The 17,453-nt window shown below is 42.9% G+C and overlaps 1 protein-coding gene across 15 annotated transcripts in view; it reads left to right on the top strand.

The window, feature by feature from the left end:
- The first annotated feature begins 1,561 nt into the window (after positions 1 to 1,561).
- LOC128415441 (hornerin-like) overlaps positions 1,562 to 17,453 on the top strand; it is a 68,306-nt gene continuing 52,414 nt past the window's right edge. For all 15 annotated transcript variants that reach the window (XM_053391648.1, XM_053391643.1, XM_053391640.1 and 12 more), the window contains exons 1-11: positions 1,562 to 1,638; positions 10,052 to 10,247; positions 10,859 to 10,995; positions 12,188 to 12,276; positions 13,083 to 13,215; positions 13,593 to 13,622; positions 13,976 to 14,011; positions 15,204 to 15,245; positions 16,246 to 16,296; positions 16,547 to 16,588; positions 16,951 to 16,989. In XM_053391648.1, the coding sequence (XP_053247623.1) occupies positions 10,052 to 10,247; positions 10,859 to 10,995; positions 12,188 to 12,276; positions 13,083 to 13,215; positions 13,593 to 13,622; positions 13,976 to 14,011; positions 15,204 to 15,245; positions 16,246 to 16,296; positions 16,547 to 16,588; positions 16,951 to 16,989 (795 nt within the window). In that variant the 5' untranslated portion in view covers positions 1,562 to 1,638. The remainder of the gene's footprint in view (positions 1,639 to 10,051; positions 10,248 to 10,858; positions 10,996 to 12,187; positions 12,277 to 13,082; positions 13,216 to 13,592; positions 13,623 to 13,975; positions 14,012 to 15,203; positions 15,246 to 16,245; positions 16,297 to 16,546; positions 16,589 to 16,950; positions 16,990 to 17,453) is intronic.

Genomic DNA, 17,453 nt, shown 5'->3' with positions numbered 1-17,453 from the left:
TTAACTTGTTGCGGTCTCTACATTTTTTGTTCTAGCCATACCTTGTTTTTCTTAACTATATACCTATTTGTGTTTAATGCCTTTAGAATTCCTAGAATTGGGGTTTTTGAGGGCGAGGGAGCATAATTTCTTATTGATCATCACGATTTCTTTTTTAACAACTTGTTGCAATTTTTTTCACAAAGTGAATATAGGTTTTTTAAAAAATTCCTTTTCAGGGTCACATTGGCCTAATTTGCACATCACTTTAAAGCACAAGTTAAACACAGTTTAAATGTGAACATGCAGAGTACTGGTGCAGGACGGCTGTTTTGCTCCTCCCTATATCCTGTCAGGAGCCAAACCATGGTTTGATTTAGTGTTACATTCAAAATTTTGTGGTTAGTCTCTCTGCAAAATAACTATGATCTATACCCAAGGGTTGTTCTTGGATTACAGACTATGGTTTGTTTGGAGGGGTGCAGAAACAAACCATGAGCCCAGTTTTGGACATAACCCCAAGCCAAACCATAGGTTAGCTTGTGGCAGCACTACAACTGTAGGAAAGAAGTGAAACAGCCAGCCATAGGGGCAGGGTGAGGGAGGGGTGAGGGTGGGGCCTCTAGAGTCTGCCTGCCTCCTCCCACTCAGCCGCCCTACAGCTGGGGGGGGGGAGGCAGCGGGCAAACCATTTGGGCAGCGCAGAGCCTGCGAGCGCCCAAGCCACTGTGTCTCTCCCAGGAGAGATGTGTGGCTCAGGTGCGCTGCAGAGTGCCACCCGACATTTTCTCACCCCCCCTCAGTGGTGATACCCAGGGCGTCTCGCACACACTGCACCCCCTTTCTTCCGCCCTGGAAACAGCCACAATTTTAGCCTCATGTACCAGAATGCCAAACACTTATTTTTAAATCATAGCTAACCTCAACTGTGGTTTAAAGCGATCTGCAAACCATTGTCTGCAAACCCCTAGGCCTGACAATATATATATATATATATATATATTAAAAAGTTTATAGGCCTGTGTCATGTTGCCTGTAAATATTAATTTTCTCCCTTCCTTTCCTTTCCTTTATATGAAATTTATCCTTTGGTAATTTTTCCTGAAGTGACTTCATGACATACAATGAGCTTAATAGATTTTAATTTGGACACAAGAAAGGGGGAAGCCGAAATGTATCCTAGTCTTCACTTCACAGTAATGTAAGATGCTTGCCTAGAGATGCAAGTTCAAAATGATTTTTCGTTTGAGATGCCAACAAAATGTGTAAACACTTGGGTTCCCTGTTACCTTCTCTTCCATTCCAACCAGAAGCCTTGGCTGGAAACAAATCTCTCCCTAGGCTCCATTTTTAAATCTACCAGTTTCAACACAGGTGGTTTTAAGGTCAGAGAAGGAGTGAGTCATGAACAGCGCGAATGGCTATTGCCACACTTTGATGGAGGATTCCACCTGCTCAGTCCTAATTGTTGAGGAGGTTATACCAGTGTCTGTGATTGGCTGGCTTCCTTTCTCCGCCCTGCTTGTGATTGGTGTATCCACCCACCTGTGATAGGCTTTCCTTGCCATTCTTAGCTGAGCTGTTGCACTCCAGGGCTGTACACTTGCTGCACACTGACCACAGGGGTTGCTCACAGCTGATCTGCACTCCAGAAACAAGGTGTGTTGGTTGGAATTTGTGGGAAGGAGGAGGAGGAGAAGGAGAGGTTTCATCTGCTCCCTTTGTCACCGCAGTTTGCTTTAATGGGATATTCTAGAGTGATTTCATTCCTAAAGGGAAAGGATGTGCTATGCTAAGAAATACTGAAGGGTGGAAATCTGGCTGAGAAATGTGCAATTGGGACAATGTCAAAAACAAAAAAGGCATGTGGCTTCTTTTGCTTCTTGAGTGTGCTCTTATTTAGGTTTTCTCCATAGGGATGAAATTTTCTAATGCCTGCAGCTGAGGCTGTTGTATATGTAAGCATATATATATTGCTATGAAGTAATGCTAAATTATAAGTGGTTGGATGCTTTGGGTAAATGATTTGACAGTGCTGTGGTTGAGGGCAATAAGACTTGGAATGCTTTCAATACAAGGACAAAATATAGTACAGCATTTATTTCCCATTTGCACAGTTTGGCTAATTCAATGTCTGTAGTCTCTCCTTCCGTGATAGTTTTTCTGAAATTCTGGATACATTTCTTTCCATGTGAATGTCACCCATTTCCTTTTGGTTAACATTTATTTTCAGGCCTGAATCAAAAAGTCATATATATATATATATATATATATATATATATATATATATATATCTCCAAACATCCTTTGTAATATTATGCAAAAGATATACATTATAACTTTGTGCATAGGATATCCACTTGGTATCTTTGCACAAGATTCTTATTTTTTATAATGGAAGAACACAACCATTTGTGGATTAGTTCCAGCTGTGTTAAGACCTCAGTCTGTGCAAACTGTGTGTCCGTGGTTCTCAAAGGGTTTGGCAAGCCAGACTGGTGTGGCAGGAGAAGATGGCAAGTGTGGCAGGAAGATTAAGGACAACCAAAGGAAGGATATTTCAGTGTAGCATAGTATCAAAATATTTTTTTATATATTTGCAGAATATGGATAGAGATCTTTTCAAAAAGAGAGGAAGAGCGTCAAGTGAGACTGAGGGCAACCTTAGTTGTGTTTTCCATTGTCTTGCTTATCAATAAAAAATTTGGTGTGGGGAACGAGCAACTTTTTTTTCCTGAAGTGTGGCCCAGAGAAACAAGTTTGAAACTGCTGTAGGTGAAGTGGTAAAACTTCATAATGTGTGTGTTGCGAGGGGTGGAGGGGAGTAACTGTATGGTTGAATACCTTCCCGTGGCTGGGTGGGGGCGAAATCACTGCATGCAAAATTAAAATATCAGGAAAAAGACAATTCTTTAGTCGTTTCCCCCAACATCTACTTTTGTGTGTCTAATCCCAGCCAGATAGGAGGGGCATGCATAAATAAATAAATAAATACATACATACATACATACATACATACATACATACATACATTTTTTTTAAAAATTAGCTTTGCATATGGAGGGGCATTCAGCCCCTGGCTATGCACTTTGAAGTGGAACATAGACTGCAGATACAGAATATATTTACCACCTCACCTGTTAATTGTATGACCCAGGGTTGGTAGACATGTGAAGCAAACAAATGAGAATCTGGGGTTCCAACTCTGGTGGCGATGTTCTACCTCCACTGTCAGAGGCAATATCCTTCTGGATATGAGGTGCTGGAAGCTGTAGGTAGGGAGAATGCAAGTTGCACTCAAGTTGCTAGTGGACTTGGTATGGGTACTTGGTTGGCTACTGTGAGAACAGAATGTTTGACCAAACGGTCCTTTGGCCTGATCTAGCAGGTTCTTCTTGTGTTCTTATGTCCTTCATAATTTTGACCGTGTTGGCAGTGCCCAGCATGGGCAGCAACAATCTCTTGGGTAATTGTGAGGGCAGAATGAGGTAGAAGTCTGGAGAGAAGGTTTACTCTGCCTTATTTGCTGTGGTTGCCCCCGTCAGGGATGCTTCGATGTGCAAAGGAGTTTTGGTTTTATATTTCCTTCCTGCCCTGGTTGCAGCCCCTCCTCAAGCAGCATTACTGACAAAATAAAAATGACTGGGAAGGGCTGCTACGGTGGTGTTGTTGTTGTTTGTTTGCACATGAAAGCAGAAGCTGAAAGGGAAAGAGGGAAGAGGGAAAGATTACATAGCTTTAATAAGGCTGAGTGGTGTGAAGGGCAGTTGATAGACCTAAGGTCATTGGTGCCCAAAGTTGAGAAGATGAAGGACATGGCAGCCATGAAAACATCTACAGACATTTTCCTGAGGTGAAGTGGCTTGTGGCACTGCTGTGAATAAAAAGCTGAGGGAGTGCAGGAGTTGTGGGGCAGGCACATTAAGCTGTTCCAGAGAAGGCCAGGCTACAATAGGACAAATGTGGGTTAAAACAGGCCACAACATAATTGTGGGGTTGGCATGGCATGTTCTCTGCTGCAAACGTCTGGTGTTCTTTTCACAGAAAACCCATCCCAGAATGCCAGCTGAGGAATGTCATGGGAGTTAACTAGTGGGGAGGATCCAATATGGTGCAAGTCATGCACGGGATCCCGCTGGCAACCTGAGTTGAGTGACACCAGGCTGAGCTCCACGGGAGCTATGATGGGCTGCTTGGTGCTTGACCCAACATGGGGATCCCCATCCCTGTGACTGAGATCCTGCCCAATGCTATGTCCTCCGCAAGAGTGGGCACATAGCAAACCACTTGCTGCCACCCTCACCTACCACAGCAACCAGCCTAGCAAACCTGAGCATGGGACATCCTGCTTCTTCAAGAGTTCTGGAAAGAACAACGAAGAATTTTGAGGTTCTGGAATTGGCAATGGTATAAAACAGGGTTGAGCTTGTTGTAGCAAATATAATCAAAAGGCCTGTGGCATCTTAGGACTCCTGTTTAATGAACACTCATCCTGATTTGCTGGCACAAAGCTTGCATGGAGATTATACAATGTCCACCTTTAACAGAGCAATCAGTCCTGGTTTCCCTGTAGGGAAGTTGTATGTCTTCCCATCAACCAGTCACTATCCTATCCTTTTTGGTGCACTTTGCTTTCCTAACATCAAGAAGACCTTTTTTTAAAAAAGGGAGTGGAGATTTGTTGCACCACAGGATTTTAATCCATTTTAATTGTGCAAGACTTAGTATCTGCCGTGCAATCGAATCCCTACCGCAAAAATACCGATCGTCCGGAGGTGAACTTAAGAGTCAATCACATTTATTGTGGCATAAATATTTGAGATCTACAGAAAACTTCATCAGATTCATGAAGTGATCTGGAAAGTTGGTCAGGCATATGGATTTGCAGAGGGAAATAATTCCCCACGTCTTAATTTGGAATATAATCCTGGTTCTTCTGTACTCTTCTGTATGGCCAAACAGCCATGCACTAATCAAGCTCTCTCAGCCATACTTGAGTTTCCTTTCCGTTTTGGGTAGAATGGGCAATTGCTTCTCCTTCAGTCCAGCCCATTGCTTGGAGAAGAACAAGGACACAAGATCCTCTGCCCCCCCCACATGTCCCTGCAGGACCAGAACAAGCAAATGCTAACTGCACATGTAAAATGCAACAAATGCCAGCTGAAATGATGCTGATGTTTGTCACATTTACGCTTCACATTTTTATGTGTACTCTTAACCCATCTTAGGTTATACTCACCTAAACAAACCCACACACCAACAACCGCAGTATATGAAGTGGTCCTTTCAGCTGAATCTGGTCAGGGATGCCGTGTTTTGCTCCTTCACCTCCAGGTCAAGAAGGAAGGAAGATAGTACAAAGTTCAGGTTTAGAATTATTTCAAAGCTCCCATTTCCCAAACCTGTCCGATTTAAATGCCACATTTCAGAACAGAACAGAGCGGCTCATTACTTAGGAGTTATGAGTCAGAGGGAAAGATCTCAACAACACAGAGACTAGCTCATACGAAATCGCTGTTTATCACAGCACTTAAAAGAGCAGCACCCACATGCCGTACTTAAGATTTAATTAGAGGTGGGTCAAGTGGATGTACCCACAGGAAAGCGAGCAACCACACCTACCACACTGATACCTGAACATAAATCCATGCGGAACATCCCATGTGAATGAGTTCCCTTGGCACACGAGAGCGAAACAGTCTCCATCCCTTTTGCTTCATAGGGATGGTCATTGTTCCTCCAGGCGTCTGATTGCTCACTACCTTGCATCGATTGTGACAACGGCAAAGCTTAAGCAGGTCCTCCTGGGCTGTTCCCCTGGCATGACTCAGTTCTTTCATCACAGCCTCTGCAACCTCCTCCTTTTTCTGCTGACACTGTGACTTGTTCCCATGGCTGCTTGGTTTCTGTTGTCACTTAAGCTTGTGAACCTAAAACACAGCTGCCAGAAGATTCCAGCAGCCCATGGATCTTGTTTGCTAGCTTTGGGATTTGAGCTTGCGGAAGTGGTCTTAAGCAGGGGATGGGGAAGCACAACTCACCCATCCTCCTTTATAATATCCGAAATGGGGCTCAGAAGATGTGCTTGGTCCCACCTAGATCTTGTTGATGCCCCTCACTGATCCGAATCTGCTTTACTTCTGTTGATCGACTCATGATTCTGCTTTTGTTATTCGTGCCTTTTGCAAACATTTTTGCAAACTGGGTCCCTCTGTGTGTTTGTGTAGGTGCACATGGGTCTATATCCAGCACTTGCACCATCTCCTTCATGGCATCTGTCTCATGGGGGTAGGTTTCTGCCAACTAAAACTCATGCCACAATAGATGCATCAATTTCTTGTTGGTTTAAAATCTTGCACCCGTTAAGAAAGCACTCATTTCAGAAATTACAAAGAAAAAGTGCAAACGACTTCTATGTCCATAAGCAACCCACTGACATCCTTAGCATTCATTGTCTTTATCGGTGGTTCTATGTCCAGTCACTGTCTCTGATGGGTGCCATTGCGGACTGCCATCCCTGCGCGCAGTAGAATCTGACATGGGAAGTCCCAGGGACTGTTTCCCAGGCAGCAAAGGAAGCCTCTGGGATTAAGCTTGCTGCCTGGGTAACTAGTCCCGCCCGATCACCTAATCAGCAAATCACAAGAGGGCATGGGCCACCAGGGAGCAGGCTTAGCCCGCCCCTCCCGTATATAACATAGAGCTGTGCCTTCATTGGACCCAGTGCTCCCTTTGCCATTAATATTGGTTCTATATTGCTCCTACGTGCAAAAAATAAATTATATGCCGCTTTGTGATTTTTGTAGGATCCGACAGCAAGTGTATTCCTTTTGCTTTGCTTCAGGAAACTTTCCTCCACCTTGAAAATGTAGAACCTTGTGTCGACATTGCACAGGGACTTGGCAAGCAGTGTCTCCTTTGCAGGTCCTGCTAAAAAAGCAACCCCCCTTTCCTCCCATGTGGACAGTCAGGGGAATTGACACAGGCTCCAGTTAGGGACCATGTGGCAGCCAGTGTGGTGTAGTTGTTAAGAGCAGTGGACTTGTAATCTGGTGAATCGGGTTCGCATCCCCGCTCCTCCACATGCAGCTGCTGGGTGACCTTGGGCTAGTCACACTTCTCTGAAGTCTCTCAGCCTCACTCACCTCACAGAGTGTTTGTTGTGGGGGAGGAAGGGAAAGGAGAATGTTAGCCGCTTTGAGACTCCTTCGGGTAGTGATAAAGCGGGATATCAAATCCAAACTACTACTACTACTACTACTACTACTACTACTCTTCTTCTTCTTCTTCTTCTTCTTCTTCTTCTTCTTCTTCTTCTTCTTCTTCTTCTTCTAGAGATGTAATGAGTGAATGCAATACTGAGTACATCCAGTATGCTGAATAAAGGCTCATCCAGGTTTTCTAGGCATCACCCATGATTTCTAGGCATGGGTCCATAATGTTGATCTTTTGTCCCACTGCTTTTCCCAGGAAAACCCCACTGTTTACCCTACGTGTGCAAAATCCACTTCCTCCATAAGCCTGTGTGGATCTGTTCATCTGTCCATCTGAAAAATTGTACCTAAAAAGAAACAGAATGTTGAACATTGGGCTTGTCCACACTTCTGCTTCTCCTGTGCCTAGAAAGCAAGAGTTCGAGCAGTTTTCCCTTTGCCCGCTCCTTTCCCAGGGAAAACCCACTCTTTAGTGCTAACTCAGAGCAGACGTTAATCCGGAGAAAACCCGAATTGCCATTTGCTCTGATTGAGTGATTTCCCCTGGTGGAGGGCGGGAAGCAGCAGGACAAGAGGAAGCGTGGCTATGTTCATTGTCAGGCCCTGGAGTATTAAATGAAGGATGTGAGAGTAGCTTTCCAGTGGGTATGGGAAGAATCAGGCGGTGCTGAGTATGAATGGAATCCTTTAAAGGAAATTAATATGCCCTGAGCTCTGAATCAAACATGTCAGTGCAGGTTCTCAGCTGATGTGAGTCCTCATAAATAAGAATCAGGAAAACAGAAAAGAGGATCATTCACTTAAGGTGAAACATCAAGTTGGGTTGCTTTGTAAGGATTTATGTGTTAAAAGATTTCGGTGGATTCACTGCACTCATGATGCAAAAGGTGAAAGCAGTCATAATTGTTAAGGCAATGTGATTAACAACTTAGAGAAGGCTGTCATGAAACCACAACATTCTTTTTAAAAAATTCCTGTCCAGCCTTTCTTACAAAACCTTCCTGGGGTAAAAAGATGCACACTGTTGAATCCAAATCACTTCCCACAAATAGGCTTTGGTTGATCAGTAGCTGCTTTGAATTTGACAGGTGTCAATCACCTGGTGTCATTATGATGGCTGGTGATTTCGGATATAGGGTGGTATAGAAATAACAAGAACAACAACTGGGGAGTTGTTCTGCTCAGCTGTCAAAGGAGATTCACTGGGGGTGCGGAAATTAGGGATTTGACCCACTGAGCAGATCCCGTTTCTGTCCTCCAGTTAAACTGCTACTACATTTGCTGATTTCCTATCCCCTTAATATTGATTATTTAATTTAATAAAATTCACATATTTTTAATGTATTGCTCAATTTGCTGCTTGCACTATCTTTGGTGGCTGTTACGATCAGTTGTTCCCCCTTTTTGGCTGAGATGCTTTCAAAATAGTTGAAAACTGATATGCCTTTCCCTTATATTTTTCATTGAGGCAGAAAAAGCTCATTCATTTTCATTGTCCAGAATTATACACAATGAAGTTGCTTAGCATTGGCTTAGATGATAAAAGCCTAAAATGATACCAGCTTTTCGTGCATTGTCATCATAACTGATTTTCATGCTTTCCTGTCCTTTATAACTTTCTGAACCTTATTCTTAACTCCATAACAACTTAGCCAGTTATTCCTCATTTTGAATTTAATATAGTTTTGTGCCAATTAAGTCAATATGTCTTAAGACTGCACACAAGGAAATCAAATGCGCACTGAAGCCTTCGTGCACCATTTGTGCCATTGTTGTTCAAAGGCAATAAGCTGAGAAGGAGAAACGGAATGCCTGTTCTGATCATTTGCCAGTTTTGCATTCACATTAGGCATTGATTTCAGGGCAAGCCAATTTAAACTTGACGTATGAAAACACCCTCAGCCACCTTCTTAATCAGGACAGTCAGGCTTGATGGCTATGCAGAATAGATATTGCGTATAGGTGAGCCACCTGAAAGATGATGCCTGTGCAGGATGTTTTGTTATCAACATCCTGTAATGTGAGTGGCCAACCTGCAATGCAAGGTACCACAACTGACATAGCACACTCTGTGTTTTCCTAGTGGTTCTAGGATGCTAGAATCTGGACTAGTTCCAGCTGAGATGTTATGTAGGATTCAAGCTTGCTCTGAACACAAGATAGACCAGAAAGGTTCTGGTAGGACTCAGTCTGAGGTTGAAGCTGTTGTAATGACCCCATACTGTCTCTGCTTAGACCACTTCTCTATGTTTCCTTGGGTCCCTCAATAAAATGACAGCTTCCACTCCAGCCCTTTACTTACTGCCAAAATTGCCCTGGCCAATGGTGGGCTCCAGGTGTACTGTAGTGTATCAGAGTGACATCACCTCGTACTTTGACCCAAGAGGTTGGCTACTATGAGAGTCGTGCCATTTGTGTTTGCTTACTGCTTTGGTCATAGGGACATGGGTGGCACTGTGGTCTAAACCACAGAGCCTAGGGTTTGCCAATCAGAAGGTGGGCAGTTTGAATCCCTGCGATGGGGTGAGCTCCCGTTGCTCGGTCCCTGCTCCTGCCAACCTAGCAGTTTGAAAGCACGTCAAAGTGCAAGTAGATAAATAGGTACCGCTCTGGCGGGAAGATAAACGTCGTTTCCGTGAGCTGCTCTGGTTCACCAGAAGTAGCTTAGTCATGCTGGCCACATCACCCAGAGGCTGTCTGTGGACAAACGCCGGCTCCCTTGGCCTATAGAGCGAGATGAGCGCCGCAACCCCAGAGTCATCCGCAACTGGACCTAACAGTCAGGGGCACCTTTACCTTTACTGCTTTGGTCACTAGACTTCTGCTCACCTATTTCTTGTTCTCTGTTCCCCCTCAAGATGGAGAGGTACCACTTGGTTGTGCTTCTGCTCTGTGGCGTCTTCATGTCAAGAGTCTTCAGCGTTACGTACAGAAATTTTTCAATAGATTGTGGAACTCTGTTGCCCGACGACCCAGCTCGGCCTCAGGAATCTGAATTGCCCTATTCCATTTCTGTGCCATCAGAGGTGTACGACCCAGGAAGTGAAATAAAAGGTATGTTACATAAGCGTCCTCTTACTCTGCGAATTTTGCTATAGTTCACCATCCTTCTTATTCTGAACACTTTCTTGGAAAGAAGGTGACTGGAATAAGTTGGATGGTGAGTTATGAGAAGATAATGTGTCTTATGAGACCAACTTGTTGGTGTGTATGCCAAATTACTATAGCAAAATAGACTATAACTTTAATTCCCTAAAAGTGTCCATATTTTTCCTGCTTTTACAACCTGTGCATTGGGGTATTATAGAGATGCTTCTTTAAAATGGCTGTTTTAAATTACTCATGATAGTGCTTGTATTCTTCTGATAAGCGACTGATATGTAGTGGACACCTTGTGGAGCAGGGAATTTTCTCCATGCCATCATCTGTCTTTTTGCCGGAATGGAATTTGGAAACCAGAAAATACATTGCATAACTCCTATTTCTGCTTTAATAGAAATATTATGGATTTAGCTACGGCAGCTAAAAATGTCCCATATTACTGAAATTAAGGCAATGTGGAGAGGCGTAAGTGAGGCCAACCATCCATATATTATGGTCAGTACTATTGAAACAGAATGCAAAATATGTTACACTTATGATTCTCATGTTCTGTGTTTCTCCAGTCGACATACAAGGAGCATCCGGAGCTGGATTTAAATGGTTTATGCTACAAGCCCGAGACATTGATGAGAACATCCCTGTTGGTTCGTTTCAAGTCACAGATCCAAATACACAGACCCACGACTGTTACAACATGACGGTATGTGTTTACTCCTTCAGCTTGGCTATTTAACATGGTTGAATTTGTTGGTCCCATCTAGAGGAAATCTGTCTGGTACATTACACAATAAGCTACATGAAAAAGGATTCTTAGTGGGACATCAGTCAGAGCTGTCTAGAGGGAAGACAACCTTTGATTTAACCCCAGAACGGCAGTAATAAACAAATCACTTTCGCAATAGCGGGAAATAAGCATTGGATTTTCCCCAAGAATAAATATTGGGACCGTTGCAATATATTTATGAATGAATACAGCTGCTGTTATACTTAATGAGGATGAAGCAGGGATGTGTTTATAATAGGGAATAACATTTCGACAACAGGCACCACTCTCTTACTATGTGCGCCTGCGTAGGGAGTGTATGGTGTCTGCACATGCACAGTTGTCCTCACTGGGCTGCCTTTGCAGGGCTCAGCCTCTTAAAATCAAATAGCAAATGGGGACATTTATTTTTGCAGGAGCCTGATCTGTACTTAGGAGTACAAAGCTCTGGATCATGCAGTGGGTGGGAAAGGCATCTTGTTAACTGTTCACCTGAGGGGAAAGGATAATTTTGTTTGCGTCAAACCACTGGATTTCATTCAGTGTTCCAACCTTGTAGCATTCTGTTCTGTGTGCTTGGTAATGACTCCATAGTGATTCCCCAGGGCTGGGCCATTAGCACCACTTTAAAAGAAAGCAAGACAGCACCCTAGGGAGATTCAATTCAAACTGACAGAAACAGTGTTTTGCAGCATGGCCAGCTCTCCATGTGACCCATGGGGAATAGTCTCATTTTTCGTAATCTCTACAAAGGACAGAAGAAACCTTACCTAGGACAGAAAAAAACCTTATATGGTCCTGACACAAAGCAAAGCACAATAATGAGCTTCTGCAGAAAACACAATGGGAATATTTTATTATACAACGCTAGCAATGCAGAAAAACACATCTGAGTTGCACATCAAGAGCATATGAGAGGGCATTACAGTGCTGTTGAATGCCTTGTTTTGTCATTTTCTGGAGTACCTATTTTTATTTTGCCTATTTATATACTACTCAGTAACCTTGCAAAAAGTAAACGGGAGTTCTGTCTCCAGTGCTGCTGTTAAGACATTTCCTTCAAAGAAGCAAGTTCAGTAAATGTCTAAAAATGAACGAATAATCTTAACGCTTGTCTTTAATTTTTCAGAATTCAGCATTAATTCACAAGGACTCAGAAGAGAAGCACAACATATCATCTCTTTGGGTTTCACCTGATGCTAAAAAGGTTCAGTTTATGTAAGTGCATATTAGAAAGGATTAAGCCTCGTTATGATTTTCTGTTTCTTTGGGTTTTATTTTTTAATCCAAAAATTTCTCTGGGAGTGTTTTGGGAGTGTTTTTTTTTTAAAAAAAACTTCAGCTTGGCATTCAGATTAAATATTATAATACTGCATACAGGAAAAGTTGCATGTTTTCAATAGACATATAAATAGGGGGACATGCAAGCCACACCTGTTGAAACTCCCCCTTCTGCACAACTATTAAAGGCTCAGGAAGAGCTCACTCTTCCCCCATCTGGCCACCCAACGTATGACATAGTGATCCATTTGGTTTACTGGTGTGGTGATTCATTGAATGTGTACATTAGGGCCAACCGAAATGGTACAAAATAGTGTGCAAACTTCTGAGGTCTCCAGAACTCTTCATCAGGCTAGACAGTAAACAAAACCAGGGAGAAAAAGCTTGGCTGATGATGGAGCCTGCATTCAATCAGACTCTTAAGATAGAATGTGAATTTATTAATAATCCTGGGTAGATGGAGAAGTATTAGAAAAGTGGAGGGGAGGGAGGGAGGAGAGTTTTGATTCAACAAATTATTTATATGTCAGAATGGTGTGACATATCATGTGATATTATAGTTTTGGTGAATAACAACAGTCTGTTAAAAATAGAAGAAATATGCATACATTCCGATTTAATGGGAAAAACTGCAAGCAGAAAGCCTACCTTAGAGCAATAAGGCAAAACCTGTTATTGACACTGCACAAGAAACCCATTCTGATCCAAACCATGACCTATTAACAACTGCATTTTCTTTCCAGAGCGACTGTTTTCCAAGATGCTGAAACGTACTGGCTGGTTCCCAGCATAGTCCTGTTTCCGAAGCTTTCCAATGAGACTAAAGTTGAAGATGAGTCTAAAAAAGCCAATGTATCGTCAAAAAGTAGGAAGAAGGTATGCTGAAATGAAGACCAGATAAATCTTTGATATTCTCATGCACTTTTCCCCTACATTATTATGACTGGACTTTGGCCCAGACGGTGAACTTTTAAGTCCCACGGATTGCACAACCAGTGAGAAAAGTCTAAGTGTGGATTGTGTGCTTAGATAGGATGAACACTTGTGATTACGACATCTGTACTTGTAGAAGGGACAGCTGTATCACTCCATGTTTCTCTGGTTCACACGCTATGTAGTCTCTGATCCTCATACAGTCATGTGACAGAAAGTGTTCACATGATTTATTTTTATGTCAATGATACGTACAACTTAAAAAAAAGCTATAGCACAAGCCCTTTTCCTAAATCGTAATTATTTTTCTTTCTTTACAGTCCGTTACCATAAAAATAGACTGTGGACCAGTAAGTATCCTTGAACTCCTTATTTCCCATAATACCCCTTATTGACACAACTGCTTTTTTACTGTGCATTTAAAAGCAGCAAAATGGTTCTCAGCTGGCAGAATGACGGTATTTTTCTTCTCTGACACCTTTTCTTGTGCTGAAACCTTTGCCTACTCTGCCCTAATGCAATGGAGAAGAAGGGAAGGAACAGGAAGTGCTGGTGGCTCCAACTTCCTGTCTCCATCTTCCTGCTTCTGTTTTTCTTTGGAATGCCTGGGAAAGCGCTTTCTCCTCTCCCCCTTCACTAAACCTGAAACTGTACTACGTTTGCAAAACTCCTTAAAAAATCAAATGCCTTTTATTGCTTGCAGGGAGGAGCTCATGTAGGCAGCAGCAAGTGTGCCCAGGTAAGTGCTCATTTTTTCAAAATATAGGTCACAAATGATAATGTTAGCCCTTTGATAGCCTTTCTATTATTTGCTGAAAGCTATTTCCTTTATCTTTACACATACTCTCTGTCTCTCTCTATTGAACTTCCCCCAAGCATAGCTGTCATCTTTCCCCTTTTCTTGCAAGGAATCCTGTTCGGAATAAGGGAATTTCCCTTAAAAAAAAGGAAACGCTGGCAGCTATGCCCCCAAGCCACCCCATATACTGTGATTACTGCTATAAATATTACCACTGCTAATTTTTGTTGTCAGTGTATGCAGACACTTATACCTGACAAAAATGCCACCCAGAGGTATTGTGAACAGAGGCTATGCTTGAGCAGACATGGCCTATTTTCACAAGACTCATGAATCTAGGGCAGGTGAGTCCAATATTTGAAACATGGGGTGTTGCCTTATACCAAGTCAAGCTGTTGGCCCATCAAGCTGACTGACAGAGGGCCCTTTTGGGTCTCAGACAGGAGATGTTCCCAGCTTTATCCAGACATATTGAGAATCAGGACCTTCTGCACTCAGTGCAGGTGTTCTGCCACTGAGCGACATGCGGCCCTTCTTCATATCGCTCCTCCTTCCCCATCAAGCTGACAGGCAGAGGGCCTTCTCGGTAGTGGTGCCTGCCTTGTGGAACGCCCTCCCAGCAGATGTCAAGGCAATAAACAACTATTTTACTTTTAAGCGACAACTGAAGGCGGCCCTGTTTAGGGAGGTTTTTCATGTCTGACGCTGTATTGTTTTTAATACTCGGTTGGAAGCTGCCCAGAGTGGCTGGGGAAACCCAGCCAGATGGGCGGGGTATAAATAATAAAGTATTATTATTATTATTATTATTATTATTATTATTATTATCATCATCATCATCATCATCTTGAACTGTACACACATTTATCATGTGAGCAGCCCAAGTAAGTTATGCCTGCTTACGTGGAAGCAAATCCCATTGAGTTCAACAGGGTTTACTTCCAAGGAGAGTGGGTGGAATTACCGCTCAAATGATGCAGAGCAGCAGAATGATGTGAAATAAAACACAGGATAAGCTGAATAAGCCATTGCGTCTTGTTCATGCCATGAAGGAGGGTTACGAAAATTCTGTTATTTAATAGTTGTGCTTGATGGACATAGCATCACATTTTCATTCCTTTTTACTTCACAGGGGTCAACGTTTTCCTCTCAGGGTGGTAGCACTCAAGGCCAGGTAAGTTCCGCTTTCCCCAATGTGTTACCAATTTCATAGGCTCACTCGTCTTCGCGATAATCTTGGGTCTTGCACAACCACACCCAACTGCTCAGAGCAGAAATTTACACTTACACAGAGAAACAAGAGTACAACGATTTATTCCGGTGACTCCTTGATTGTGTGAATTAGTGCAGTTCTGTGAAAATATGCACCTACATAGTCTGACGCGAATTGCGTAGAAGGAATTCACTGCTGCCACCATTGTTCTTCTCACGGTACCTTGTTTTCCATGTGTTGCATTCCATGCCCTTATATTTTCCATATTTATGTACCAGTCTTAACAGCACGCAAAGCTATTTCTGTCCCAAAGGTTCATTAGACTCCACAGTTTGGGCTTTTAAAGGATAAATGTGAGGGAGCCAGCTTCTGGGCTGCTACTGCACCTTTTCTCTTTCTCACTTGAATAACCCCTTCTGTGGCCAGTTAATAATATTTTAGACTGGGGTCCCCAAGCTGGTACCCCCCAAGGCATCAAAATGCCAACCCCCACCCCAGTTTAATCTAGATTTACCCTTTCTGGAGAAAATCTGATACACTGAAAAATACCAACAACGTGTTTGCAAATTAAGTCCCCACCTGGAAGCATCCATTATCTCCAAGACACCAACAGGCAGCAGCATCCCCTTGTCACTTTGCCCTGGTTGTGAATTAGTCATTTAGAGCAAGAGGATGAAGACTGAACAGGGGGAAATGAAAGCTCTTCTTGTCCTTCACCTGTATCAAAAGCAAGGAAGACACTTGAAGCGTTCAGTGGGTTTCATTCTCCCTTTTACACCAAAACAGTTTCCAGGGTCTTTGCAGATTACACGCGTCGCTCCCAAGGACAGCAGCTGTACTCTCAAGCAAGCTTCCCCATCCCCTCCAAACTGGATGGATTGCGATGAAGGCACTGCAGTTTCCTATGCCTGCATTGAATAAAGTCTTTGACAAAAATAACCTGTCCTTATTTCCTTTACAGGGAGTTATAGTGTACCAAGGAGGTGTAAAGAAAGGCGGAGGATGCCTTGCGGTAAGCAGACATTTTTCTGTTCTCATTTAAAACCTTGTCCCTGTGCTATTATTGTTGTTGAAAATCTAGGCAGCCTTTGTGGGAGTTCTGTATTCTGTATATATTCAACCTCCCACCCCCCCACCCCCAGCTGCATCCACTTCAGTTCTCCTCAGCCGTCAGAACCCATATTACTGTATGCCATTAAATTCCATTTACCAGCAGACCAAAACAAAGAATCATATAAGTCTCTGTTTTTTTTTCCATACAGGGTGCCACTGCTAGTATCTACAACAAGTTTGGCTGCTACGATGTAAGCATCCTCCTTCTTTTCCTCATAGAAGTTGATTGTCACGGTTAGATATGTGATGGATGGTTTCTGTCGTAAGCCACAAGTGACTAGTCGTGCACATTGTGTCTTCAGCATTAGCTCATTTGGATGTCTGAAATCTGAATTAGATTCTCCCAACCACCAACAAGGATTTCCCCAAGATCTACATATTTAAATTAAAGGTTAATCGGCAACAGAATGTCTCTTAATCAACACCGTTTTCCTGAATTCTTGCCATCTCTCTTTAAACTTACCATTGCAAATGGGTTTAATTTCATAACATAGCAATTTGTTGAAATGTGTAGCTTTTATAAAGAAGTAACTGAGGTTTCTTTTTTATGCAGCCTGGTGTAAGCTATGGTAGTGGCACTTCCTACGGACAGGTGAGAAACTAGCAGTCAACTAGTCTTCTTCTTCTTCTTCTTCTTCTTCTTCTTCTTCTTCTTCTTCTTCTTCTTCTTCTTCTTCTAATTCTTCTTCTGCAATCACTCGTAGCCAAGTAAGATTGTCTTTCATAAGCAAGGTTTTAACAGTGAGTCTGTAAGTGATAGTGGAGGCCAATTCTGGATCCACACATCCTTCCACAGTGAGGACATAGGTTTCCGGGTGGGAGTTAATCATGGTGAAGGTTTTCCAAGCATGCCTTCCTCTTTGCACTTTTCTCCCTTTCGTCCTGAGATTGAGTGTCTTCAAAGCCCATGACACCTTTGGTAAAGGCTGTTCTCCAACTGGAGTGCTCGCAGGCCTGAGCAATCAACTAGTACTGCTGCGTCAAAGGTGTCCAAAAATATGGAACAAGCCTCAAATAAAGGAAGTACTAGGGCAAGGATGAGGGACCTCAAAGCTG

This window comes from Podarcis raffonei, chromosome 6 (assembly GCF_027172205.1).
Source record: "Podarcis raffonei isolate rPodRaf1 chromosome 6, rPodRaf1.pri, whole genome shotgun sequence".
NCBI lineage: Eukaryota > Metazoa > Chordata > Lepidosauria > Squamata > Lacertidae > Podarcis > Podarcis raffonei.
The sequence above is the reverse complement of the archived record's forward strand: the minus strand, read 5'-3'. Positions and strand labels throughout refer to the sequence as shown.